The sequence below is a fragment of the Artemia franciscana genome, unplaced genomic scaffold (genome assembly GCF_032884065.1).
Source record: "Artemia franciscana unplaced genomic scaffold, ASM3288406v1 PGA_scaffold_89, whole genome shotgun sequence".
Taxonomy (NCBI): domain Eukaryota; kingdom Metazoa; phylum Arthropoda; class Branchiopoda; order Anostraca; family Artemiidae; genus Artemia; species Artemia franciscana.
This window is the reverse complement of record NW_027062717.1, coordinates 420,195-447,510: the sequence shown is the minus strand read 5'-3', so window position 1 is coordinate 447,510 and position 27,316 is coordinate 420,195. Positions and strand designations below refer to the sequence as shown.

Genomic DNA, 27,316 nt, shown 5'->3' with positions numbered 1-27,316 from the left:
CGATCACCCACTCGTAAGTTATAAATACCTAATTTTTTCTGATTTTTCCTCTCCCTTTAGCCCCCCAGATGGTCGAATCTGGGAAAACGACTTTATCAAGTCAAATTGTGCAGCTCCCTGACACGCCTATCAATTTTCATCGTCCTAGCACGTCCAGAAGCACCAAACTCGCAAAATCACTGAACCCCTCCGCCCAACTCCCCCAAAGAGAGAGAATCCAGTACGATTCTGTCAATCACGTATCAAGGACATTTGTTTATTCTATCCACCAGGCTTCATCCCGATTCCTACACTCCAAGTGTTTTTCCAAGATTTCCCCCTCCAACTCCCCCAATGTCAAACGATCTGGTCAGGATTTGAAATAAGAGCTCTGAGACGTGAATTCTTTCTAAAAATCAAATTTCATTAAGATCCGATCATCTATTTGTAAGATAAAAATACCCCAATTTTCACGTTTTCCAAGAATTCCGGTTTCCCCCTCCAACTCCCCCCAACGTCACAGGATCTGATTGGAATTTATATAAGAACTTTAAAGCACAAGATCCTTCTAAATATTAAATTTCATTAAGATCTGGTCACCCTTTCGTAAGTTACAAATACCTCAATTTTCAAAATTATCCCCCGTCCAATTCCACCAAAGAGAGCAGATCCGGTCCGGTTATGTCAGTCACGTATCTTAGACAGGTTTTTATTCTTCCCATCCAGTTTCCATTTCAGCTGATCTCACCGCTTTAAATATTTTCTAAGATTTCTGGTCCCCCCAACTGCCCCCCTCCCAATTACGCTTGATCCGGTTGAGATTTCAAATAAGAGATCTGAGTTACGAGGTCCTTCTAAATTTGAAGTTTCATGAAGATCCGATCACTCCTTCGTAAGTTAAAAATACGTCATTTTTTATTATTTTTCAGAATTAACCCCCCCCCCCCAATAGATCGGATCCGTTCCAATTATGTAAATCACGTATGTAAGACTTTTGCTTATTTTTCCCACCAAGTTTCATCCCGATCCCTCCAATCTAAGCGTTTTCCATGATTTTAGGTTCCCCCACCCCAAACTTCCCCCCAAGTCACCAGATCCAGTCAGGATTTAAAATAAGAGCTTTGAGACACCATATCTTTCTAAATATCAAATTTCATTGAGATCCGATAACCCGTCCGTAAGTTAAAAAAACCTCATTTCTTCTAATCTTTCAGAATTAACCCTCGCCCCCACTCCCCCAAAGAGAGCAAATCCGTCCCGGTTATGTCAATCATGTATCTACGACTTGTGCTTATTTTTCCCACCAAGTTTCATCCCGATCCCTCCACTCTAAGCGTTTTCAAAATTTTAGGTCCACCCCCCCTCAATTCCCCCCAATGTCACCGGATCCAGTCAGGATTAAAAATACGAGCTCTGAGACACGATATACTTCCAAACTTCAAATTTCATTAAGATCCGATCACTCCTTCATAAGTTACAAATACCTCATTTTTTCTATTTTTTCAGAATTAACCCTAGCCCCCCCCCCCCCAACTCCCCAAAACAGAGAAGATCCGTTCCGGTTATGTCAATTATGTATCTAGGACTTGTGCTTATTTTTCCCACCAAGTTTCATCCCGATCCCTCCACTCTAAGTGTTTTCCAAGTTTCAGGTTTCCCCCTCCCAACTACCCACCCCCGTCACCAGATCCGGTCGGGATTTAAAATAAGAGCTCTAAGACACGATATCCTTCTAAATATCAAATTTCATTGAGATCCGATTACCCATTCGTAAGTTGAAAATACCTCATTTTTTTTAATTTTTAAGAATTACTCCCCCCCCCCCACCCAACAACCCCAAAGAGAGCGAATCAGTTCCGGTTATGTCAATCATGTATCTGGGACTTGCGCTTATTTTTCCCATCAAGTTTCATCCCGATCCCTCCACTCTAAGTGTTTTCCAAGATTTTAGGTTTCCCCCCTCCAACTCCCCCCAATGTCATCAGATCCGGTCAGGATTTAAAATAAGAGCTCTGAGACACAATATCATTCCAAATATGAAATTTCATTAAAATCCAATCACCTGCTCATAAGTTAAAAATACTTCATTTTTTCTATTTTTTCCGAATTAACCGGCCCCCCCACTCCCCCCCAGATTGTCAAATCGGGAAAACGACTATTTCTAATTAAATCTGGTCCGGTCTCTGATGCGCTTGCCAAATTTCATCGTCCTAGCTTACCTGGAAGTGCCTAAAGTAGCAAAACCGGAACTTTAGGTTTCCCCCCTCCAACTCCCCCCAATGTCATCAGATCCGATCAAAATTTAAAATAAGAGCTCTGAGACACAATATCATTCCAAAGATCAAATTTCATTAAGATCCAATTACCGGCTCATAAGTTAAAAATACTTCATTTTTTCTATTTTTTGCGAATTAACCGGCCCCCCACTCCCCCCCCCCCCCCAGATGGTCAAGTCGGCAAAACGACTATTTCTAATTTAATCTGGTCCGGTCCCTGATACGCTTGCCAAATTTCATCGTCCTAGCTTACCTGGAAGTGCCTAAAGTAGCAAAACCGGGACCGACAGACCGACAGACAGACAGACCGACAGAATTGGCGATTGCTATATGTCACTTGGTTAATACAAAGTGCCATAAAAAACAAACAAACAAATAAACACGTACCCGTGATCTGTCTTCTGGCAAAAAATACGGAATTTTCGCTATAGGGTTCTCTGATACCCAGAATGCGATGGTGTGATTTTCGTTAAGATCCTACGACTTTTAGGGGGTGTTTCCCCTATTTTCCAAAATAAGGCAAATTTTCTCAGGCTCGTAACTTTTGATGACAAAGATTAAATCTGATGAAACTTATATATTTAGAATCAGCATAAAAATTCGATTCTTTTGATGTATCTTTTAGCATCAAAATTCCGTTTTTTAGAGTTTCGTTTACTATTGAGCCGGGTCGCTCCTTACTACAGTTTGTTACCACGAACTGTTTAATCATAAAGACGTTCAAATGGGGATAAATCCATATATTACTAGCATATTTATACAAAACAATTAACTTTCGGGTCATTCAAAAAATAACGAACTTCCGAGTTATTCACTCGATTTTTGGCGGAGAGGGTTCAATGACAAAGGACATTCGAAGTCTTGATGTCAATTTTCTTGTTTTATCTACCTAAATGTAAAATAAATTTCTAATGAAGGTGGCCAAGTCTTCTGTGTCTTCCAATTGCAAACGAAACGTTGAATGTATAGGTGTATACTTGGTTGATCTCGTTTTAACTGTCTAAGTAAATGGATTTATCCCCATTTGAACCCATATATCAATAAATATATGCCCATTGAACCTCAGAAACTGAGCAAAATCAACACGTATGAATCCATAACATTCGTGCTTACAATGTTATCCGATAGATCGTCTAGTCATTTGTTAATAGACTAATGTTTTAAAGTCCTTAGTTCTTTGCATTATTATTATTGGTAAAAAAAGTTTCAAAGGAAAACTAAAATTAGTTGCTGTGATTCTAGAGAATTAAAATTAATTGCTGTGATTCTAGAGAACTAAAATTAGTTGCTGTGATTCTAGAGAATTGGACTTTTTTCAGAAATTCCTGCTAGTCTGTAAAATAGATTTGTGTATTCAAAGAAAAATGATTATCTACAGTGTATTTTTAATACTCCGATCGTAATTTTTAAGTTTCAATCGGGGAGGAGAACTTCTGTAATCTAATGTTTTATATTGGTTGGTGCTGCAGCAGAAATGTTTTTCTTCGACCATACTAAGTATAGATAATACTTATCTATGTGCCAAGTTTTAGGAAATTAGGGATATAGCTACACTGATAAAACCAATTTAGCATGTGCCTGAACCAAAAGTGAAACCATATTTGAAACCAAGATGATACTAGTCAAGTTCAATGTCATTAATGACTAATATAATGACTTTTTTTATTATTAATGACTTTTTTTTATATTAATGACTTTTTTAAGCATGGTAAATAAATATTTACTTCATGGTCAAAAATTTCACTTGTAAACATCAAATTCCTATCTTGAGCATATAAATATATAAGTATGCATCCATAAGCGCGCAAAGTAGCATGAATATAAGATTCAGCAAGATATTGCGGATTGGAGGGGAATATTCGCCTAACTATTGTCATAGTTGAAGATAAATCTCTTGAATTTTGAAACAAAATGAAATGGGATGTGTTTAGAGAAAGTGTTCTAAAGTTTTTATTTTGAGTAAATAAATTATGTGCTATTAGCACCGTTGATAACTTCAGGTGGTAGGAAAGACTCTCCGCAACTCTAAAATGGATGTGGAATATTGAGCAATCTCGGACACTAGATTGTTCATAACCAAAAGACAATCCTTAGGGAGATTTTTAGAAATGTCTAACCCTTGAACAAATTTATATATAGAATATTCTCCTTCATGACGTCATAAGCTTTTTGCCAGGATTTACAGTTGTAAACGGTACATTTAGGAGGCGATGTCATAATACAATCTGAATTTTTAATAGTTTTTGAAATGAGCTGCGTGTTCCCTGAGCTGGAAAGTCCACAAACTAACATTCTAAAAGGCGTAGTAAGTTCAAACATGTTTATTGTTTTAAGCTAAACATACAACTAAAAAATACTTGAACTAAAAATACATACATACATAAGAAAAAACTAAAAATCTTTATGGAAAAACGTTAAAAACTTAAAATAATATAAAAATGAAAAAAACCTAAATATATAGTAGTAAAATACTAAAACTTAAATTTTTAATACAAAAAAAACTTCGCTAAAGAAAAGAATTCTTATTTCTTTAAAAAAAAATCTCCTTTATTGTTTCGTCGAGGAGACGGGCCCTCCTGGAGAACTCTTGGAGGGAGTACTTTTCACAAGCAATTCTCCGAGTATATGTCTCAGCCCTTCTAGGGTAGCTCCCAGTGTGTCGGCAATACAAACAGAATAAAATTTATACGATTGTAAACATCCTTTAAACCCATCATTTTTAAGACAAAAAGACATAGGTTCAGTCCCTCCACGGCCTATCAGATTAAAAAACAGCAGTAGTAGTATTAGTGATAGTAGTAGTAACGTGCAAATATTGCCTCTTTGGTCAATTTATCATCTTCTGATCATTTCCTGAAAGTTCCAAATCAAAATTCTCTGTCACTCCTGAGTTACGCCCTTTTGAAATCCCATATACATATAACATGTTTTGAATTAGCTCAGCACTCCCCCAAGCATTTCTTGAAGGACTTACCTTAATGCCCTTCGCATTTTGGGAAAGTAGTAGTAAAACATGCATGTCTTCGAAATAACATTTACTATATGTAAACAATGAACTAATTGTCTAACTTATAGCCCTTGCCCTTTAGCCTCTGGGGGGGGGGGGGGGGTTGACTACCACACACATATAATTACGGAGCCTTTCAACAATGTTGAAAAAATAGATGTCTAAAAACTTTGTTTGGATGTTTGTTTTTGGGAAATTATGGGCGTGGAATGAGGGGGTTTTTTGGTTGCTCTCAAATCACTTTTGACTCTAAAACGAGCACTATAACAACCGATTTCAAAACAAGTGAGCCCCATCTGAAGTTTATACTACCCATTCTATAAAAACCCTGTATATGTATATATATATATACCCTAAGGCATAACTTACAACCCTTGGCCCAGGGCTATATGGGGTGGTGTCAACCTTGGAGGCATTGTCTTATGTTCTCTGGACTATTTTGTTTTGGAATGGATATCTCACAATTTTATTCGGATACAATTCACAAAAGAAGGCTAGTTGAGCTCCATTACTTTTGACTCTCAAATGAGAATTAGAATTTCCAATTTTTCAAACAAACGAGCCACCCCTAAAGCATACAAAATCAATTTCATAACAAGAGCTCATATGGCAGTTGTGAGAAGATCTGAATCTAAAATTGGGCTCGGTACTAAAGTTATCGATTTCATCGTCCTATTATAACAAGAAGTACCGAACTCGCCAAACCCCTAGAAATCCTTCCTCAAAGATATCGGATCCAGTCTGCTTATTTAAATAACGGATCTATAATTAGTGCTTAAACTCAAACTTGCCAAAGTACTAGAAATCCCCTGAGCTCCCCCAAAGAGAGCAAATCCAGTCCGGTTATGTCCATCACGTATTAAAAGCTTGTGCTTATTCTTCCCAACAAGTTTCATCCTAATCTCTCCACTTTAAGAGTTTTCCAAGATTTTCGATTTCCGTTTCCCCCTCCATCCTTTATGTCTCAAATTAAAAATAGAGCATCTAGGACATGAGATCTTTCTATATATCAAGTTTCTTTAAGATCCAATCACCCATTCGAAAGAAAAACATAACTCCACTTTTATGATTTCCCCTCCCACCAGCCCCCCCCCCCTATGATGGTTAAATTGGGGAAACGACAGTTATTAAGACAATTTGTGCAGGTACCTGACACGCCTACTATTTTTCATCGTCCTAGCACACCCAGAAGCAACAAACTAGACAAAGCATTGGATATCTCCAATACATGAGGTCCTTCTAAATATCCAAGTTCATTAAGATCTGATCACCCGTTCGTAAGTTAAAAGTACCTCATTTTTTCTAATTTTTCCAAATTTCAACTCCCCCAAAGAGAGTGTATCCGGTCTGCTTATGTAAATCACGTATCTAGGACATTTGTTTATTCTTTCCACCAAGTTCCATCCCAATCTCTCCACTCTAAGCGTTTTCCAGTTCCCCAATCTAACCCTCTTCCCAATATCACCACACCCGGTTGGGATATACAATAGGAGCTCTGAGACGCGAGGTTCATATAAATAACAAGTTTCATTGAGATCCGATCAACCGTCCATAAGTTAAAACTACCTCATTTTTTCCGTATTACCCCCCCCTCAAAGAGAGCAGATCCGATCTGTTTATGTCAATAACGTACCTAGGACATTTGTTTATTCTTCCCTAAGTTTCATCCCGATTTCTACACTCTAACCGTTTTCTAATATTTTCAGTCCCCCCCCCAACTCCCCCCAATATCACCGGACCTGGTCAAGATTTAAAATAAGAGTTCTGAGACACGAGATCCTTCTTAATATCAAATTTCATTAAGATCTGATAACCCTTTCGTAACACCAAAATACCTCATTTTTACAATTTTTCTGAACTCCCCAAGCCCCCTAACGAGATCAAATCCGGTCTGATCATGTCAATCACGTATCTAGGACTTGTGCTTATTCTTGCCACCAAGCATCATTACGATCTTTCCACTCCAAGCGTTTTCCAAAATGTCCGGTTTCCTCCTCCAGCTCCCCCAAGTGTCACCAGATACAGTCAGAATTTACCATAAGAGCTCTGAGACACAAGTTTCTTCTAAATATCAAATTTCATTAAGATCCAATCACTCATTCGTAAGTTAGAAATGCCTCATTTTCTATTTTTCCGAATTATGCCGAATTATGAAAAACTATAAAGACTCGTCAAATAGCGTTTTTATTTTCATTCCAGCTAAATTATAGTCCACTGCAGATTTACCACTATTTTTATTCAGCATAACTGAAAGGTCCAACCCCAGCCGACGAGGCATGGGCTGTAATTTTTGCATTTCACCCATTGCTAACACACAGTATTTGCTATCAGAATGGGGGCGAGATTAAATTTTGGTGTTCGAAAAGGTACAGGGCAGTCAGACGCAGGTTTCAGGTAATGTTAAGGGGAGTATTGAACTAAATCAAAGCACATCACGTTCAATTAGATGGTCAAAAAGGATTATCTCAGAAGGAGCCTATGGTATTAGGTGGTAGCTTCCAGAGAAAGATGAGGGGGGATTATCAATTAAATCAAAGGCAATATGTGCACGCTACCACTACAACTACTACTTCCATTTGGACTGCTACCAAGTTGAAATTTTTTAGGGCATGATGAGGATTTTCAACTGACCAAAATCGAATTTGTACTTTAAAGAAAACAAAACACATATTAGATGATTCTTCTTTGATTTAATAAATCCAAAGTTAATAAGACTTTCTGATTAAAATCAGCACATATATATATATATATATATATATATATATATATATATATATATATATTAAATGGTTAATCCACATTCAATTATATTTTTCAGTAATCTTGGTTATGATGGTGATTTTTCTTATATTACGTGAAACAAAACACTAAGCTCGAAATAAGAATAGTTTTCAGTAAAGCACATATTATATTCTGGTCTTTAGAAGGCATGAGAAGGGAGGTGGCTCCATACCTCTTAGTTTGTGTTTATTTAACAGTTATTTGTTTAATTAAGTTATTTGAATTTGACTGGAGTTATTTATTTAATTCAGTTATTTGAGTTTGACTCTGTTCCTGTTCGATTTGGGTTACATATATTTATTAATTGTGGTTAATCATAATTTGACTATATTACTGCTCGTCTTTGATTTAATATAGCTCTTTACTTTTCTTTCAATAATTTCTTTTGTTGGGTCTCTTTTTTAATCAACCAAAAAGAAGGATCTCCATTCACACGCAACACTGTCTTTGGTGAATATAAGCCATCCCAAGTTCAAAGTAAAAACACGTCGAGTCTTACAAGTTATTCCCAAATAATTACCCTCTACTAGGCTCCTCAGAGGAAAAAAATGAAATTTGGTTTAATTTTTACTTTAAATTATGGTCCTCTTGACTTAGTACTTCCAAACAATAGACAAACAAAAGCAACGCAAAACAAAAGTCAGGTCATTCTTTTCATTCTAATCACATATCAAAAATTAGGCCCATTTTCTTGTGAGTGGGACATGGCAAAAAATTTTGCTATATTCTTACTGAAATAGTTTTCACGCCATTCGAAAATAAAGCTTATAACTTTTTGAACCTAATGTATTGACAAACTAATATTTTTTTGTGCTAAGATAAGACCCGCATCCCACCGTGGCTGATTTTTTTTCTCTCTTATTGCTGTCCTATTATGTGGTATTTTTCAAGCTTTGTAATAGTCTTTCTATCAGGACCACCTGATATAAGACACTTATTACTACACTAATTTACCAATTACACTAAGTCAATTAATCATCCATGTTATTACAATGACAAAAATGGTAAGTGTTACCAAACGCAAGATAGCGTTGACATTGTTTTTATTTGTCGACCTAGTGCCAATAACCTCATTTATAAGTTTTTCTCTTTGAACAGGAACTTGATGTTCTTGTTAAATGTTTGGGAAATTAAAAATCCTGATAATCATGCGTTTTGGATACTAAAAAGTTCTATTTAAGTTCAAATTACCCATTTAAGAAGATATTTTATCAGGCACTTAAAACCAGGAGGCCAAATAAGCCCTAAGAAAGAAGAAAATAGGCACTTGCTTTGCTTCTGTAGTTTTAAAAATGCAAGAATTTTCGGATAAAGATCAAGCCTTACTTGTCAAAGAATCAGAAAAACCAGAGAATTTTAATTAATACATTTAGCAAAGTGTTGGTTCAGATCTGAAAAATTGCTTGCCTGAAACAGCTTTAATTATACAGCGTCATCTTAACATCTGTCAACAAAAATCACGATTCCATCCAAAGTTAATATTGTAAACTCTTAACTATCAGACTTCTTCCTAGAATGGGTTGTTAGGTGATTTTTCAGGGTCGACTTCATTGAAAATGTTATCTTGCATTTATTAAAGTCTCACCTGTATGGACTCTTTGATGCTTTTCAAATTGCATAAAAAAGAAAAGAATTTTTTACATATCTCACACTTAAAAGGCTTCTCACCTGTGTACACAGTTTGATGCCTCTTAAAATCGCTTGATCCAGAAAAGCATTTTTTACATATATCACATTTAAAACGCTTCTCACCAGTGTGCACAACTTGATGCTGTTTCAAATGGCTTGATTTAGAGAAGCATTTCTTACATATATCACACTCAAATGGCCTCTCACCAGTATGCAAGGTTTGGTGCCGTTTCAAATGGCTTGATTTAAAAAAGCATTTTTTACATATATCACACTCAAATGGCCTCTCACCCATATGCCCTCTTTGATGGGCTTTCAAATAGCTTGAAGAAGAAAAGGATTTTTCACAAATCTCACATTTAAAAGGCTTCTCACCTGTGTGCACAATTTGATGCGTATTCAAACCACTCGATGTGGTAAAGCATTTCTTACACAGATCACATTTAAAAGGTTTATCGCCCGTGTGCCCTTTTCGATGTCTATTCAAATTTCCTGATTCACAGAAGCCTTTCTTACATATATCACACTCAAATGGCCTCTCACCTGTATGCCGCATTTGATGCACTTTCAAAGAGCTTGATCTAGAAAAGCATTTTTTACATATCTCACATTTATAAGGCTTCTCGCCCGTGTGCACAATTTGATGCCTACTCAAATGGCTTAGCGTAGAAAAACATTTGTTACATGAACTACATTTATGTATTTTATTTTTTATTTGTATATTTTTACGCCTCTTTAATTTTCTGTGCTTATTACGGTTCAACCGAAAATCTGGATGTTTTTTTTATCTTCTAAATCTTTTACACCCAATTCCGATTTAGAAGAATTTGAGTAGCCACTTGTAGACCGATCCTGTGAAACGACTAGTGATTCATTCTTCTGCAGGTCTAGTTTAGACATGCTTGGCGAAAAATGACCTTCTAAAACTAGATGTTGTCTCATATCAACAATGGATTCTCTTAAACAAATGGCGCATCTCCTTGTCCCTCCCATTTGGTGTTCCATGAAATGAACAACAAAATTGCTGTAATCACGTTCTACTGTAGGGCAGAGAACACACTCTATTGGTGTAAGCCCTTCACAGCCAGTGTCAACGTGAAGATCCAGCATCAAAAAGGATTTCTCTGCTTTTCCACAGGAGCCGCACCGCCAGATTCCCATGGTCAATTCTTCAATAGCCTTTTCTGTCAGTTTTTTCAACATAACGATCGGTTTCGGGCCAAATAGAATTGGCTGACTCACATCATCAGACACAGTAGAATGCATAACCCCTGTAATAAAATAAAATGAATTAAATTTCTTTACTGAAATTAATAAAATAAGAAAAACAAAAAAATTGGCATTATACAAATTAGGGCCCGACCGGTATATCAGTTGGCCGTTATTATCAGACCGACAAGGGGGGGGGGGGGTAAGTGTCACTTTCTGATATAAATATCGGGAAATAAATATCGAATATAGTCAATTTTTTTTCTTGCCTTTATAGGCAACTTACTTACACTTGATGCAGCAATGTTCAAAATGTATGATGAGTACAAAAACGTACAACTTCTACAAAAACAACTATAAAGAATACAATAAACCATACATTAGTGAATAATGAATGTCCACTTGTGTGGGTGAAAGATATACCTATTTACCTTGTATCCCCATTGGCTGGCATACTGGACGATTCTGTCAACACAATCTTAAAATCCCCCCTCTAAACTTTAAACCCTAGTCGCATCCCTGTATCCAAACGAAAGAGAATAAGTGCATGAGTTTTGATTGACTGCCTGTTTGATAACATGCCTCGCATTTACCTTGTATTTCCATTTACCTTGTATTTGCATTGGCTGGCATACTGGACGATTCCGTCGACAAATTCTGAAAATCCCCCCTCTAAACTTAAAACCCTAGCCTCATCCCTGCATTCAAACGAAGGAGAGTATGCGCATGACATTTGATTGACTGCCTGTTTGATAACATGCCTGCAACTTCAACAAGGTAGGAAGAAGAGTCAACAGATAATATTGATCACCAGCTGGGAAGGTACATGAGTAATGCTGTCACTGAGAGGAAAAAAAACTGTCTGTTATAGCGGTGGCGAAATACCAGTAGTCGCTTCAAGAGACTGGAAAAACTTGCTCCGAAGTATCTCTGCCTTTCCGCTCTCTTCCATCCCAAGCAAAAGAGTTTTCAGTACAGATGGGGTAAGCATTACAGTTTGATCCAGTTGGACTGGACTAATCAAGCACTGTCCAGATTAGAACTTTATTTGGTTTAATTGTTTTTCTAAATATTTTCTAAAGAAATCTTTTTTGCATTATTTGGAATCAGCAGTGAATTATTGAGGTTGTTCCGGGGTTTTTAATAGACCAGGGAGGAAAATGTGAGTATGAATATGGGCAGAAAATGCGAAGTTTAAACTTTTGGTAAGGTTATTTTTAGAAAAATATATCGGCAAATTATATCGGTAAGATACTGAATTATCGGTGAGCTACCGATATAATCAATGTCGGTCGAGCCCTAATAACAAGAGGAATACAAACATTCAAAAAGTAATACAAGATTTGGATCTACATTGTCTTGCACTGACTGTATCCGGTTGCTTTGATGACTAAATGAAGAAGAAAAAAACAACTTTATATTAGTTCAATTTCATAAGATGGTCTGATTTGCAATAATGAAGTTTATCCTTGTCAGATTCAAAACTTAAAATGTTGTAAGTTATATGATGTATAAAAAACAAGCAATATATGCTTCGAAATGTTTCAACGAATAAACTTCTGGTGTATCTCTCTTCATGATGTACCTATATATATATATATATATATATATATATATATATATATATATATATATATATATATATATATATATATATATATATATATATATATATATATATATATATATATATATATAATTTTTCAACATTTAAGTAAAAAGCTAATACTAAACTGAACGATTAAATATAGACTCTCTGAGTATATACAGGCATAAGTGGGGAGAGTAAGGGGGAAGGGTAAGTTATAAAAAAGAGTTACAAATATGATATATAGAAAGGTTTCGGTAAATAATTTGTTCGTCTAGCTTTCTTTATGTTGTACGTCTATCATTTCCCATATCATTTGAGAGTAGTTTTACATTATTTACGCATTAAAGAATAAAATTTAACTTAAAATTTCTTTAAAAAGCATGGCTGTATGAGTTCTAAAGAAAAAGAAAATCCTTGCTTGAAAAAAAAAGTGCCAGACCAGGCAGTCACTATGTTTAATGCAATAATTAATGCACTTGTAAGCTTATTTCTAAAGTTGTTTATTATTAGTCTTTTTTTCTCTTTAGCTGCATCATGTTAGTCAACTTCAGAAGGTGTTTTGCAGAAAAAAATTACAAAGATATCAGCAAACGAAAAATACCTCCGCCTCTGCTTTGCTAGTGTAACTTTATAGTAGCTTGAAAGAAAGTTTTTAGATTAAAGTTAAGAGGCTCAAGACCCATTTTTAGTCCTAAAATATTTCAGTACCTTGCATTTAAATTCCTTTGATGCTCTTATGTACACTATGCCATACTATATACTTTTGGCAACACTATTTAAATCCTAAAGACTTAAACGTTTGTTAGGTAGGAAAAAACTTTCAACAAAATTATCCTTAATCAACCTGAATTTTAAATCACCACTGTTAGTTACAAATACACCTTCGTCATTTCTATCCAATTCCTGTGAGTTTGAGTCAGATGATGCATTCAATGAAATACCCAGAGGTCGATTCTCACATGAATTAGGAAAATTAGGTAAAACTAGAGACAGGTACAAACTCAAGAGTGATAAATGTGGCTGTTACAAGCCTGATTTCACAAATTTAGAGTTTTATTCACAAGTTTAAGAATGACAAATCAATTTGCACTTTGCCAGCAATGTAAAATTTTCACTTTTAAAATCACTTTTAATGCGAGTAAAGACTTTCAGTAACACTATTTGAAACTTTATGTAGTGTTTCATGCTTTATCTTGGCAAAAGAGAGAATTCCTTGGATTTTTTTCTTTTCAATTAAAAATTGATTCAACAACAATGTTCGTTTAATTTTACCTTCGTCATCGCTATCCACTTCCGAGGAATCAAATTCTAGAGGTGATGTGGAAATCCTTGATGAAACACCCTCAGATAGATTTTGACGTTCTGGTGATAGAAAAGAATTTGAAGTTTCCTTTAGGGTTTCGGCAGTACTTGTTGAAGGACCTTCATCACCTAAAGTAATAAACAAAAATAACAAGGAAGAAAAAATGTAAAATGCTATACAAATACAATCTCAACAAATTATTTAGAAAAAATGAAGTTTCCAAAATCAAGGAAGCAAGAAATGCAGATAGCAAAATTTAAAAGGGAAATAAAACGAGCCCTTCGAACAAACTCAACAGTAATAATCCAAACATTATATCAATAAACTTTGTTAATTTTCTCCCTTTTCAGAATTATTAATATCAAAACAATTTACGTGTTCTTCTGTTAAGAAAAAGAAATAATTAAAATTTGAATTTGCAATTAATCAAACTTTTCTTCACATGAACAAGCGTCATTAGACACTATTTGTTCAGAGCAGAGCAACTTCCAAGATTTTATATTTGTTTGCTAATCTTTTCAGGTAGAAAACCACTTATAAATTATAAAAAAGACCCACAAAAGTTTACCTCTTCCTTTATCTGATAGAATGAAACCATAAAAGTACTAACATTGAAATGTTAGTACTGCGTTGAAGCTTGTAGCGTGTCATGATTCAGGTTTAAAATTATTTCGTAATCTAAAGCTTGTCGCTGTCGCTTACCCCAACTGTTTTAGTGAGGAAATGCTCATGATATTTCATAACACCGCTTTCTGTCTTATATATGTATATAATAAGTTATAATTTATTTGAACCCTCTTTACATACATAAATTGCACTAAATAAATAATTGCAGTAATGTCCCGTCATTCAGCTCACAATTGATGGGACATCACAATCGATGTCCCATCATTCAGCAACAGCTGTAGCTACAATCGAATAGCTTTCCTGTTTGATAATAACTTCAAGTTCTTCTACCTTGTTGTTTAGAGATCTCGTGTTACATAGAAAGATATTAGGACATCACGTCTCTGCTGTAAACACTCCAGGTTTCAGGTAAGGTGGGTGAGAAGCAGTTATTATGACTGGTTCTTCACACCATGGTAAAAGCAGAGGTGGAATCTCGTACGGAGGTGTATATTCAACTGCCATTAGTATCCTAGGTATCTTGCCTCCATGAGGCTTCAACCTGTTCTTCTTCTTTTTTTCTCTCGCCGTCTACGTTCAGACTTTGTCGTCAAGCAGGCAATGCCATTTGGTAGGCAACGATGACAATAGAAAATTCGAAATCTGTAAACGTTGAATTCTCAGGGGGGTTAAATTGATATACTAATACGACTGATAAGAAAACCAAAAACAGAGTAAGAAACACCAAGGCAAATAACTATAGTATAACACTTTCTGGTCTAAACCCTTTTTTTAATATATAAATTGCACTTCAAGGAGAGTAGTATAGTAAATCGGGTTTCTGGATCACCTAAATCATCCATTCAATTTACATCAGTTTCAGTCCATTTTACATCATTTTAATATCAATTATTGCACATTTTGAACACTTTCTACTCCTAAATTCAACATGAAAACAGGTCCTTGGGAATCAAATTTGGTCTCATTTTTATACTTTTTCACAATGTAAACATGGGTTCTAGATCACCCCAGCAATTGAATTCACACCATTTCAATTAAAATTTCTGACCTTTTTATAATTTTCTATCCTGAGCTTTAAGATCGATACAGGTCTTGTGAAATAACAGTTTGAATATATTCCAATTTTTCGTATTCTACCAATAAAATGTTAATATTTGGTGGAAAGTTTGATATCAAAATCTAAATAATTATATTATCTCTATTTTTTCTTTCCATAACCTTTAAAATATACATTTATCTAACTTTTGAATTTCTTTTCAAGATCAGCTGCTTTAGAATCGAAGTGTAATAACGAGTTAAATCCCATATTTAGTTGTAACACATTTCGTTCTGTAATCGTGTATTCCATTCCAATGTCTAAATCTTCTTTCCTAATAGTTCGATTATATTTATTTTCCATTTTCATTTCGCTTAAAAGGTTCTCCATTTATTAATTACTAATTCTATTAAACAAAATTTCAAATCAAAATTAATCTTTCTTTTAATTCTCTCTGGCTTTATTCCCAGGAGATTCCGTAATTCGGAGTTCTGGAAATCCAAACAAAAATCAACTGAAACGTCACCAGAAGCCAGTCAAATGAAACACAAAAAGAATAAATACAGTTTCTCTGCAAGTCATAGATGGCCAAGTTGGTTAAGTGGTCGACTGACCATCGGTTGCGACCCAATAATTCCACTCTTACTGTTACCTTGTGTAGCAACTGACAATGTCACAACAATCAGACCAGGGGGCCCAAATCGAGTTGTAAGACGCTGCCAGCTTCCCTCCAAACAAAAAACCCAGCGGGACTTACCCCAGAGCCCAAGCTGATAGTGAGATCACCAACACAAAAAAATGGATAACGGCCTGGGGTAAGGGTTTAGCCAGAAATTGAAAAAAATTAATTTTTCTTGAATTTTTAGTTTATGTATATTCTATCAATTTATCTATCGAAAAAACGCAAAGAATTTATTTTAAAAAAATGGATAACAGCATGGGAGAGGGATTTCGCATTTTTTTTTTTTTTTTGCAGAGAAGCATTCTACATACACCATCTTTGTTCGAACAGTGAAAAGATACTAGTCTTTATTAATTTTCCCATTATATTTTTTTTTTGGGGTCAGGATGATTTAATTTATTCAATATACATATCAAACGAACCTTCTTTAATGATGATTGTGAATATGTATAATTTCTTAATTTTGACTTAACCCATCAAAAGTTACGAGACAATTATTAATTATTGCAACAGAAGCCGTAATGAGTACCCGTGACAAGTTTCTACCTGGTTCTGGAGACGGTATATTAACTTGTCGGCTATTTTAAATACAAAGGTTTTTTATGATTTTTTTTTTTTTTTTTTACTAAGGAAATATATATTACGAAGAGCGGATGGAAAGTAGGAAACTTATTTACGTCTTGAACTTAACAGACTCCACGCAATATTTATAACCATTTAATTTTACTTATTACATATATTTTTCACGAGGAAAAAACTGTAATGTTTTGCATAAATCATTTTTTCGTTTAATTATTTCTTCATGAACCAATTCACTTAATTTAAACATAGCAAGTCATTCTAAATAGAACGAATAAACAGTTTTATATTCAGCCTTTCTTTCTGCTATTCTTAGATATTAAAAAAAAACATTTATTATCCTTATTTCTTATGTTATTGCAAATTTTTTTTTTTTACAAATTTCAGTAGTTGTTTATAAGTACCTCCCACATAATTTGGTAATCTTGTCATTCGATAATCAATTCCGTCGACTCTTTCAAATTGTAAGCCTAATCTGAGTGTATTTTCTATGACAAACGTGTGTATATTCCTGTCGTTACTATTTAGCGTGCTTTGTTTGATGTAAATATTTTTTTATTAAAAATCCAGGAATAGCTAGGATAATGAATAGGTTCGATTTCTTCGTTATCCTTCTGAGAATAAAATATTAGACGTATTGTAAATTTGAACTCTATAGCTATATCATTCATTTTATTCTTTCAATCTCTAACAACAGAGTCAACAAGAGCTAATAGTTCATATGGCACTTGCGACGAGGTCGGAAGAGCCAAGAGCTCATATGGCATGAGATCCAGCAAAATTCTAAGAATGAATAGACAGATATGAAAGGAAAATCAGAGGCTTAATGCCGGTCGGGAATTAAAATAAGAGCTCTGAGTTATGAAGTCCTTCTAAATATCAAAATTTATCAAGATCCCATCACCCACTCGTAAGTTAATAGTACCTCATTTTTTCAAATTTCTCCTCTTCTTTCAGCCCCACCCCCGATGGTTGAATTGGGGAAAAAACTTTATCAAGTCAATTTGTGCAGGTCCCTGACATGCCTACTAATTTTCATCGTCCTAGCACGTCCAGAAGTACCAAACTCGCCGAAGCACTGGACCCCTCTAACTCCCCCAAAGAAAGCGGATCCAGTCCGGTTATATCAATCACGTATCTTCGACGGTTGCTTATTTTACCCACCAAGTTTCATCCCAGTCCCTCCACTCTGAGCGTTTTCCAAGATTTCTGGTTTCCCCCTCGAGCTCCCCCCAATATGACCAGATCTGGTCATGATTTAAAATAAGAGCTCTGAGATGTAATTTTCTTCCAGAAATCAAATTTCAGCAAGATCCGGTCACCCGTTCTTAAGTTAAAAATACCTCAATTTTTCCGAATTAACACCCCCCCCCCCAAAAAAAAAATCCTCCAAAAAGAGCGAATGCATCCGTTTCAATTATGTCAATCACTTATATAGAACTTATGCTTATTCTTCCCATCAGGATTCATCCCAATCTATCCTCTCTAAGCGTTTTCCAAGATTATCGGTTTTCAAGATTTCTGTTTCCCCCCTCCAACCCTCTATGTCCCCAGATCCGATTTGAACTGAAAATGGAGCATCTGAGACATAAGATCTTTCTGAATATCAAGTTTCATTAAGATCCGATCACCCATTCGTAAGATAAAGATACCTAAATTTTCACATTTTCCAAGATTTTCGGTTTCCCCCTCCAACTGTCCAAATGTCACCGGATCTGGTCGGGATCTAAATTAAGAGCTTTGAAGCACAAGATCAATCTAAATATCAAATATCATTAAGATCTCATCCCCCATTCATAAGTTAAAAATACCTCATTTTTCCCAATTTTTCCGAATTACAAACCCCCCACCCCCAGCTCCCCCAAAGAGAGCGGATCCTGTCCGGTTATGTCAGTCACATATTTTGAACTTGTGCTTATTCTTCCCGCCAAGTTTAATCCTGGTCTCTCCACTCTAAGCCTTTTCCAAGATTTCCGGTCCCCCCCCCCCCCAATGACACTGGATCCGTTCGGGATTTAAAATAAGGGATCTAAGTTACAAGGTCCTTCTGAATATGAAATTTCATTAAGATCCGATCACCCCTTCGCGAGTTAAAAATACCTCATTTTTTTCTAATTTTTCAAAATTAACCTTCCCCTGACTTCCCCACAGAGAGCGAATCCGATTCGGTTATGTCAATCACGTACCTAGGATATATACTACTGTGGGAACTAGTAAATATCCCGTTAAAAGATAAGCAGCAGTGGGATTTAAAAGCAATCACGAGAAAGCAGGTCTAGGAACGTGTCAAAAATGGAGTGAAAACAAATTATTGTACTGTTAGAAGACAAGCAACAGCAAAAACTAAGAGAAAGTCAAAAATGAAAGCAAAGAAAAGAAATATTATGTTGATATAACAAGGCAGTCACAATCTTACACGCCAAAAAAAAGTGGCTCAAAACCCAGTAAAAAACTAAAAAGATGCTATAAACTACGTAACTATAGATTAAAAGTCATTGTGACCCTTCAACGTTGAATGGATTCACTAGGGAGCCCTCCATTTTTCCGAGGAAAGAGTAGTAAACGAAGCTGATTTATTAGGAGACTGTTACTTACAACGAGAATCAATATGTAAAAGCTAGAAACGAAGTGCCTAGGTCTGGCTTTGAAATTGGCAACATAGTTTTTTTTCTAACTGGATTTTTATCTTTTTACATCTTTCAAACAACACTTTCTAAGTTGTTATTAAACTTAAAACCAGTTTAGAAAATGGCTGTATACTGGAATAAGATTTAAGAAAATTTTCATAGGATGATTATTTTAAAATAGTAAAATTTAGTCTATGTAACCTAGTTTTTTTTTATGAAATGTTCATGATATCGATGATTCTTCAAATCAAATGTTTGCAACATACCTTCATTATCAAAACAGGTAGGTTCAAATTCTCAGGCGTCGGCTTCCAATTTAAATGGTCCCGTGCTGCTGGGAAAAGTAGTCAAAGAAACAGCTTCAAACTTAGGAGTCAAACAAATGTTAGGTAAAGCGCCTTCAGCTTCTAAAAAAAAACATTAATAAAGGGACATAATAAACAACAGCAAAGCTTTCTGAAAAAACCCAACAGTTTTTAATTTAATAATTAATTTTAAAAACACTTTTAAAGAAATATAAAAGGGCTAAATTAATCTAAATATGAGTCAAAATAAAGTAAAATAATTTTTTAAGCATAGAAATACCGTAAATCACTGACTATAAATAAATGAAATCCAAAACGAACTGATTGCAAAGAATAACCAAGTAAAACTCAAAACGAGGAGAAACAACTACAAAGAGAAGTGAGACACCTCTGATTAAAACCCATACAATTTAAACACGGACGCAATTCAGAAGAAAATCCACGATACGTTCTCTATGCTTTTGGAATCCTTAACAAAGTTCCTCTATTTTCCCAGTCATATAAAAATCTGTATTTCTGAGTGATACAAGTATTCTTGACTCAAAGAGGGAGGTCAAAAAACCTGAAGAAACGTCTCCGGATTAAAGGAGGTTCAGCCTTACTAAGAAACTTCTAAACCGACACAATAAAAATATGTGGGGCGAAAGCACAGCATTGTAGAGCCTTTCTGGGCAATTCTTATCAAACTGGCCTTTCATTTTGGTGAGCATGCCATAAGTCTTATGAATGTTTTGATAGCTTGTGAATAACTTAACATATTTGTACTTGCAACTGAGAACGGACCAACTAGAAGACACTCACTCACTCCAGACTTTGGATTAAATACAGTAAATTTAGATTTAGGAGCCTCTAAGGAAAGATTTAAATCTGACAGACTAGAATGGACAACATTAACGACAGTTTGAAGTGAATCAAGATTTTTAGCTAGCAGAACTATTAACAAAAATAAGAGAGATCACTAATATAAATGAACCAGATAATATGGAAGGGGGGAATATTTCTAGTAGTTGTTCAGATAAAGTTGGACTATTAACCAAACCTGGTTTAACCTCTCTTTTTACTAGAATATAATTGGTAAGATGAGTACCAGAACGCATCTTAACATAAGAACTTTGATACCAATACCATAAGCAAGAACAAATCAAAAAGTGTATACAATTACAAAGGAAAGCAAGAATAAAGGAAAAAGCTATAGGATATGGCACTAGCAACGTTGCTCTTAAAGCCCAAACCAGCAACGCTGATCTTCATCTCAAGGCCCTTCAGCCCGAAACCAAATAAATTTTTTAAACTCTTTCCTTCATTATTGTTTTAATTAAGTTTCCCTCAAGTAACATCTAATTTCAGTCCCCAATATTCTTAGGATCTATTTCTTTTTTCCTAGGAATTTCCTCGAAAGGATCACAACTTTCTTATTTGGTGAATTGATTTTGAAGGGCATTAGATATTATCTTGAGCTTTTTTTTAGGAAGGGTTAAGGCTATTAATTCTTAGATATTTTTTTTGAATTTGTAAATTTATTTGAATAAAATTAATAGATTTTATAATTTATTGGGAAACAAAGCCAAAAAATCTTATAAAATAATGTTTGTGATCAGATCTGTTGCAACCATGAATTTACTTTGGTAGCAAAGAGGAACTGAAGCCAGTGGAGGTTTTAGCCTTTCTTGGTACCATACAAAATCTTGATCAACCCCAGTCTTAAAAAATTTAAGTCTTAATATTAACAAAATTTTCATTTAACAGCAAAACATTACATATCTTTAAATCTGAACCTTTCTAACTTTTAAGGGGAAAATTACAAAATTTAATTTAGTTTGCTCATGCTTACTGTAAACTGTTCTCTACTTTAATTTGATCAAAAAAAATTCCGCAGTTATACAAAGATTATGAATGCTAGATTTTTTATTTGAATTTCATGCCACTAAAATTTAATAATACAGGGGAAAAGGCTCTTCCCCTCCCTTAAAACCATTTCTTATTGAAGCAAAAAGTCTAAAGAAAATGAAAAAAACCACATTTCCTTGAAAACATAAAAACAAAAATCATTCCATGTAAATTGAACAGAAAGCACATACACAAACTTAAAAAAAGACTTAGGAAACAGGAGGGAAAAGCTAAGAGCCAACTCCAAGGGAAAGTACGCTTGAAATTTTGCAATAAAATTACAATTATTTGATAACGTTGCAATAACATATTGTTGTTCACTTCTAACAAAGCATCCTTTAACATATTTTAGCAAGTTTTAGTATTTTTATTAGTAGCTACTGTATAGTTTTATTCTTTTGACTTTTAAGCAAAACAAATTTGAAAAACATCAAAAATTTGATTCAATGCATATTTTATGGTTTTAAGAGTCAGATATTTGAGAGGAGGGTGGCTAAAAACCCCTTACCCTTTAGATATGGTTTTACACAAAAATTTTATAAACAGAATAATATAGCCAAATACAAAGCAAATTAAGCTGAAAAAATTTGTACATAGATAGACTTTTTGATAAAATTACATTAAAATACTGCTATCAAGGAGGCACACTCGTGCCTCTATAAAGAGGCGACACACGACAATGTTAAGCGATCTTCGGTTCCAGTGGTCGCAGACGGATGGGGAGGGATGCATTTCGTAGCCCGAGCTCCAACTAAGAAACCTGCAAAATTTCATCCCCCTCCAACTTTTTCTTCATGGGGAAAATCTGGCCGAAAGTTTCGACCTGTCAACCCAAGCCCCCCTTTAACGTTGTCCGATCGGGCTGAAATTCACAAGTTAAGGTCCCCTAGGGCCCAGGAGCTTATCCGCGAAATTTCAGCTTGATCCGATAACTCCTTCCCTGTTTTCCAGAAACCACGCATAGCCACTTAAAATTCATTTACTTTTTTTTCCTAGACGCCTACAGGTCACATCCGACATCGGATCTGGGTGTACGAAGACTCATTCGATGCGGAATTCTCCGAGTAAGTGCCCATGAAAGTTTCGTAGGAAAATCTTAACCCCCCGAAAGTTTCGACCCTCCAACCCCCCCCACCCCTTTTAACGTTGTCCGATCGGGCTGAAATTCACAAGTTAAGGTTCCCTACGGCCCAGGAGCTTATCCGCGAAATTTCAGCTTGATCTGATAACTCCTTCCCTGTTTTCCAGAAACCACCCATTAGCTATTTAATTAACGGATTTCTCTCCATAAGAGCCCATGTTAATTTGAAATTTTTAAAAGCTATTGAGAAGTTATATTTACACACATGCAAGTTATTAGCTCAGTTGGTAGAGCGTGAGACTTTTAATCCTCGGGTCAAGGGTTCAAGTCCCTTACGGGGTTTTTTTTTTCACAACATCAAAAAAATTTTGATAACACCTGGACAGCTTATCATTTGAGAGATAACAGAATATTAGCTTCTTATGAGCAAAAGAAACATTTCGGTCATTCTATCTATTTTTTTTCTATTTTATACAATGATTTAAAAGCGGGGGGGGGAGGGGGGGGGGTTCCTCTCCTAATTCCTGTACGAGGAGTACTCCTGTACGAGGAGTACAGGAATTATTAAATTACATCCACCATGGATTGTAGAAAAACGTACAGAAATAATATGAAAAAAACTTCGTTTTCTTAAAGAGTTAAAGAGGCTGCGTCCCAAAGTCGAACCTTAAAACGTACAGGAATTAGAAGAGGCAGTTGGGGGGCTGCCGCCCCCCAAACCCCCAGCTTTTAAAGACTCTTTTGTACAGGTTTTTTGTTTTTTTGCTAACCCCCCGCTCTTGGCTTCGGAAAGGCCCTCTTTTAATTAACAAAAAATTGAAATGAATGAATAATGGAATAACTTCGAAAAATGTTAAACACAAGAGGACAGGAGAACCATTGCGCCGAAACTAGTAATTAGTAACAATGAAGTCCCCCCACAAAAAAAAACCTGTCCAAAAGAGTCTTTAAAAGCTGGGGGTTTGGGGGGCGGCAGCCCCCCAACTGCCTCTTCTAATTCCTGTACGTTTTAAGGTTCGACTTTGGGACGCAGCCTCTTTAACTCTTTAAGAAAACGAAGTTTTTTTCATATTATCTTATTCTAACTTGGCATCCTTAAATGCATTTTAGCAAGGTTCTGTAACTTTGATCTGTAGCTAATATATGAGTGTTTTCTTTTTTCGGTGTATGGTTAAGTCAGTTATAAAAAGCCTAAATATACAAATTTTTTTTAAAATAGAATTAAAAACGTATGGCTAGTAAACGAAGCTGTTCCTTCAGATACATTTTATGGCTACAACATAACAACCTTCACTTTTGGGTGTAAGATTTTTTTTATTGTTTTTATTTTTATCATTTATGCATTCAAGAAAGGAAATTCTTCTGCCTGGTGTTTGGTTGTATAATCATACATAAAAAGTTATAACTAATATATTAAGCTTTTGTGTGTTTTGTATAACAAAACACTTTTAGCTCTTAAGGGTTGATACAAGAGCATGTGCTTCTTTTTTTCCTGAATAATCCTCAATAAGCAACTTGATTGGCCTTAATAAACAAGTCACAAGCCAAGACTAATTAAAGAGTAAGCCTAGACAGATGATCTGACTGAGAGCCGAAATTAACATAAGCCTTCTAAAGATCCATGCATGAAAACTTAATTTGAAATTCTAAAGAAATTTTTATTTCTTATAAAGAAATTTTTATTTCTTATAAAGAAATTTAAGGTTTTTAGAACAGTATCTCATTTTTCAGTATTGCCAAATTGTCCTATGAAAAAAATGAGTACAACTAAGTAGTTATGTTTGGCAACACTTTCTGTTAACCTTATCAAAAATCATTCAAAAGATTATTTGCATTTTTTTTCTTTTTTTTTTGTTTAAGAATATATATATCTTTTAAAAAGTGAATATTTACTAAAGAAAATACAGCTTTAATTTTATTTTATTACTGCAAATATAATTGAATAACTTACCATTTTTAACAACAAAAACTTCAGAAAGGATGACATCTTCAGTCACTGGAATTTGAGGCAAGTCCATAACAGAAGCTCTGAATCAAGTAAATACCACTTTCAAATTATACTACGAGGACTAATCTATGAATACAATACTCCAGTTTTGAAGGGAAGTCCCTGAAAATACACAAGCTACAGTGACTCCTTTGATTGAGCTCAAAGCTGATTGTGCCTTAATGCAGTTGAAGTCATAAGTAAAGCCTCTTCAGCATTCAAAAGGATTAAAAATATGTTTTGTTTTGATTCTTTTTTTTAAGCATGCTAAAACTTAAAAACTGTCTCATTATGTAATTGTAAATAAAGTATAGGTTTAGAATTATCAGCTGTTGTACAGAGCTTGTAACAAGTTCAAGGTTGTCTACAAAGATGATGACAGTCAAAACTTGATCTACTAAATGGAGGCCAAAGGTCAATCTATCAGTTGTTTGAGTCATGACATGATCTATGACATAATTAAACAATTCTGGAGCAAAAACATACCCTTGTTGCACACCAATTTGGTGGTAAATGGCGTGATCTGGTTTCCATTCACTTGCATGCAGCTATTGTATCCCTTGTATATCTTCTCAAGGAGTTGAAAGTATTTGCCTGTCAGTCATCTTCAATATCTTTCTATATATTTTTAAATTAACACCAGACAGTTAGAAATGGACAATATTTTTGTTAATGGCAAATAAATTGTCTTACTGTTCACAGAAAACTCTTATACCTTGCAGTCCAAATTAATTTTTGAAAACCCCTGAGCTACTTTATACCACTTTTTTTCAGTAAATCATAATTACTAAGTCCCCCATAAGCAGATTGATAGACAAAGGGGTGTGATGCATTTATTAAATATCCAAATTCAAAAAAAAAACACAGAATATAGGTTTTTTCCTTGAAAACTTTTTGTGCACAGAAAAGAAGATATTCTTATAACTGGATTTGAAAACTAAACAAGAGCCCAGAGGTATATTTTTCAGCTAGGTCACCTGCTTTATCAATAAATATGCTTAAGAATAGGGTGTGTTTCTTTGTCTTTGTTTTCTAGGATAGGAGGCAGTGAAAACTCAAAAACACCATGGCTTTCATTTAATTTTCAAAATAATTACACAATAAAAAGTTGCAGAATAAAAAGAAGCTGCAGAATATAGGCTTTTATTAACTTGGAAAAGTAACACTTTCCCAAGTCAATTTAAGATCTAAACAAGAACCCAGGAAGATATGGTCTGGTTTTGCTGCAACTCTAGTCTTATTTGTATTTTAAATCTGGGGAAAATTTTACAGGGGGAGTATTGTCAAAGAAGTGGGGATTTTACATGTGGCAAGAAGGGAATATTTTCAGCAGAAGATGAATTGCCTGTTGGAGTAATTTGGAGAATTGTCTCATTTATAGTCTTAATATATATTTTTTATTGTTGTCTATCCTCTTGTTATGCATCATGTATTCCTTACTAAAACAGTTATGAATTAATTTCAGGAGGCTTGTGAAAACCAGTTGGTATAAGCCTAACCACTCAATTTTGACCAAAAATTGTTGAAATTAGATGTCACTATAGGGCCAACTCAAAATATTTAAATGAGATTTGCATGTAAAATGATTATGGTATTTGAAAACAACATAAAAAAGGGCAATAAGCACTGTGTTCTCCTTCTTTCTATGTAAGAGAGGTGGAATCACTTCTAATTTTAAACCCAGTTTTTGTTTGGACATTGGAAAAATACTTAAATTTAGGCTATATATTTTTTTACTAGGGGACATTGTGAAAGAAGATAAAAGCCATCTCCAAAAATAACATGAAGAAATAATTTAAATGTTTGATAGTAATCTAGAGTTACAGCTCTTCTGAAGGAAACATTCTAATAAAGCATACATGACTACATAACTCTTCATTTTATATTCTTTTTCAGTATAAAATCAATTAACCTGACAAAAGTCATGTATTCTCTTCACCCAATGGTCCCATGGATAGACCTAATAATATATTTTTTTGTTACAGAATGTTATCATGAACAATTGGTTATTGAAAAGGTGTTTGTGCAGTCTATTGACTTGATGCAATAAAGTTCCATCTGAAACTGTTTTCACTATTTAAAAATTTTTCATTTTAATAGATGGATGACACTAGAAGAAGTGTGATATATGGACCAGCAGCCCCCCCCCCCTTACAGAACTCAAAACCAAATCCCTCATTTGTCCACTTTAGAAAGTTTTAAAATAAGAATCTTGCATCTAAAGATTTTAAAGTGTAAATTCATCATCTCATAGGATTTGTGCTTTTTGGCACAAGTTTTACTGCAAGCAAAAAATGATACTTTTTACCTTTGGCACAAGTCTTACAGCAAGCAAAAAATGATACTTTTTAAACTATCAAAATTGGATTCAAAAATGTAACTTTTGATTAAAGCCAATTAGAAACCAGATTTCTATTTCTGGTCTGGTCAACAAACTAGAGGTGAAAAGCCTTGTTGTAATAAATCTTTTGCAAGGAGGTTAGGCCATATGTTGTATAATTAAAAGGAGAGTTGTATTGCAACATTTCTGAGGTCAGTCTACCCAGTGCTTAATTTAGAAATCCGGGTTGATTCTGGATATACAAGGTAGACCAAAAGCTAGGAGTGTATTCATTCAGTACTCTGTCTTTGATGCGCACTATACTGCTATCTCTCATTGAAGTCATTTTACCTGAAGTTGTATATGAAGTAAGAAAATAAAATTATTGTCAATAATTGTTTTTGTCTTTG

General features: G+C 34.7%; 2 protein-coding genes across 2 annotated transcripts; both read right to left on the bottom strand.

The window, feature by feature from the left end:
• Positions 1 to 3,066: 3,066 nt before the first annotated feature.
• LOC136042231 (gastrula zinc finger protein XlCGF71.1-like) lies at positions 3,067 to 10,228 on the bottom strand. Its single transcript, XM_065727169.1, has 2 exons — positions 9,629 to 10,228; positions 3,067 to 3,144 (listed from the first exon to the last, which is right to left on the bottom strand). The coding sequence occupies exons 1-2, from the start codon at positions 10,226 to 10,228 to the stop codon at positions 3,067 to 3,069; spliced, it is 678 nt and encodes a 225-aa protein (XP_065583241.1).
• Positions 10,229 to 10,362: 134 nt separating this feature from the next.
• Positions 10,363 to 13,952, bottom strand: LOC136042243 (uncharacterized). The gene is made up of 2 exons (XM_065727183.1): positions 13,745 to 13,952; positions 10,363 to 10,943 (listed from the first exon to the last, which is right to left on the bottom strand). The coding sequence occupies exon 2, from the start codon at positions 10,936 to 10,938 to the stop codon at positions 10,432 to 10,434; it is 507 nt and encodes a 168-aa protein (XP_065583255.1). The 5' UTR covers positions 10,939 to 10,943; positions 13,745 to 13,952; the 3' UTR covers positions 10,363 to 10,431.
• Between the last annotated feature and the right edge of the window lie 13,364 nt (positions 13,953 to 27,316).